Raw genomic sequence first — 1144 nt, 5'->3', positions numbered from 1 at the left:
GAGGAGCAGCTGAGGGAGCTGGGGGTGCTGAGCCTGGAGCAAAGGAGGCTCAGGGGAGACCTTCTGGCTCTGCACAGCTCCGGACAGGAGCCTGGAGCCAGGGGGGGGTTGGGCTCTGCTCCCAAGTGACACAACAAGAAGAAATTACTTCAAGTTGTGCTGGGGAGGTTTAGGCTGGACATGAGGAACAATGTCTTGCTCAAAAGGATTGTCCAGGGCTGTGCCAGGCTGCCCAGGGCAGTGGTGGAGTCCCCATCCCTGGAGAGATTCAACAGACATGTAGATGTGGTGCTGAGGGATGTGGTTCCATGTGGACCTGGCAGTGCTGGGGGAACAGTTGGAAGAGACCTCTGGAATCAAGTCCAACCAAAATTAGTTGGTTGTTTCCCATGCTGGTTTCTTCAGCCAGAGCAGAACACAACAAGCATTTCAGAGGTGCTTCTCACTTCAGCTTCTCTGCTTCTCCCAGGCTGGTTCTCCACTTCCAGAGTGGAGGCTTCCTGGCTTTCTACAACTGCCGAATGCAGTGGTGCTCAGCACCGAGGGCTGATCCTGCTTCTGACATCCTGTCCGTGGAGTTCCACCGTGGCCGGGCGCTGGACGCTCTCCGTGCACCCAATCCCATCTGCTACACCCTCTTAGACCAAAGATATTTCTCAGGGCTTGGTGAGTTCCAGGGTGGAGCAAGGGGTGGGCAAAGGTGGGTGGGATGTCTACAGACCAGAGCTGCGTGTCTGAGCCTTTTACTCCTCAGCTTTATTGGTTCTGGTTGAAAGTCATGGTCATCTTGCTGGGGACAATGATTGCATCATCTTGATGAGTAATATTCTTATTGTCTCCTTGTTTCTGACCCTTTCCAGGGAACATCATTAAGAATGAGATCTTGTACCTGGCCAAGATCCACCCGTTAACACCAGGCTCTCTCTTGGCTCTCTCAGACCTGGAGCATCTGCTTGACTGTGCTGTGGAGTTCAGCTCTGAGTGGCTGCACAGCAAGCTGCGTGGCCAGCGGCTGCACCCTCAGATCCACCAGAAGGAGCAGTGTCCCCTCGGGCACGTGCTGATGAAGGGAGCCCTTGGGCCCTCGGGTGGCTTCAAGAGACTTACCTGGTGGTGTCCTCAGTGCCAGCCTGAAGTGCTGTCA

The 1144-nt window shown here is 55.0% G+C and overlaps 1 protein-coding gene across 1 annotated transcript in view; it reads left to right on the top strand.

Annotated features, from left to right (window-relative positions):
- Positions 1-1141, top strand: part of NEIL2 (nei endonuclease VIII-like 2 (E. coli)) — a gene marked incomplete at its 3' end in the record, with an annotated part of 4776 nt that extends 3635 nt beyond the window's left edge. The window contains exons 3-4 of the mRNA XM_008947116.1: positions 470-666; positions 861-1141. Coding sequence (XP_008945364.1) covers positions 470-666; positions 861-1141 — 478 coding nt within the window. The remainder of the gene's footprint in view (positions 1-469; positions 667-860) is intronic.
- Positions 1142-1144: the final 3 nt, after the last annotated feature.

The sequence above is a fragment of the Merops nubicus genome, unplaced genomic scaffold (assembly GCF_000691845.1).
Source record: "Merops nubicus isolate BGI_N331 unplaced genomic scaffold, ASM69184v1 scaffold4099, whole genome shotgun sequence".
Taxonomy (NCBI): Eukaryota; Metazoa; Chordata; class Aves; order Coraciiformes; family Meropidae; genus Merops; species Merops nubicus.
This window is presented reverse-complemented; position numbering and strand designations above follow the sequence as displayed.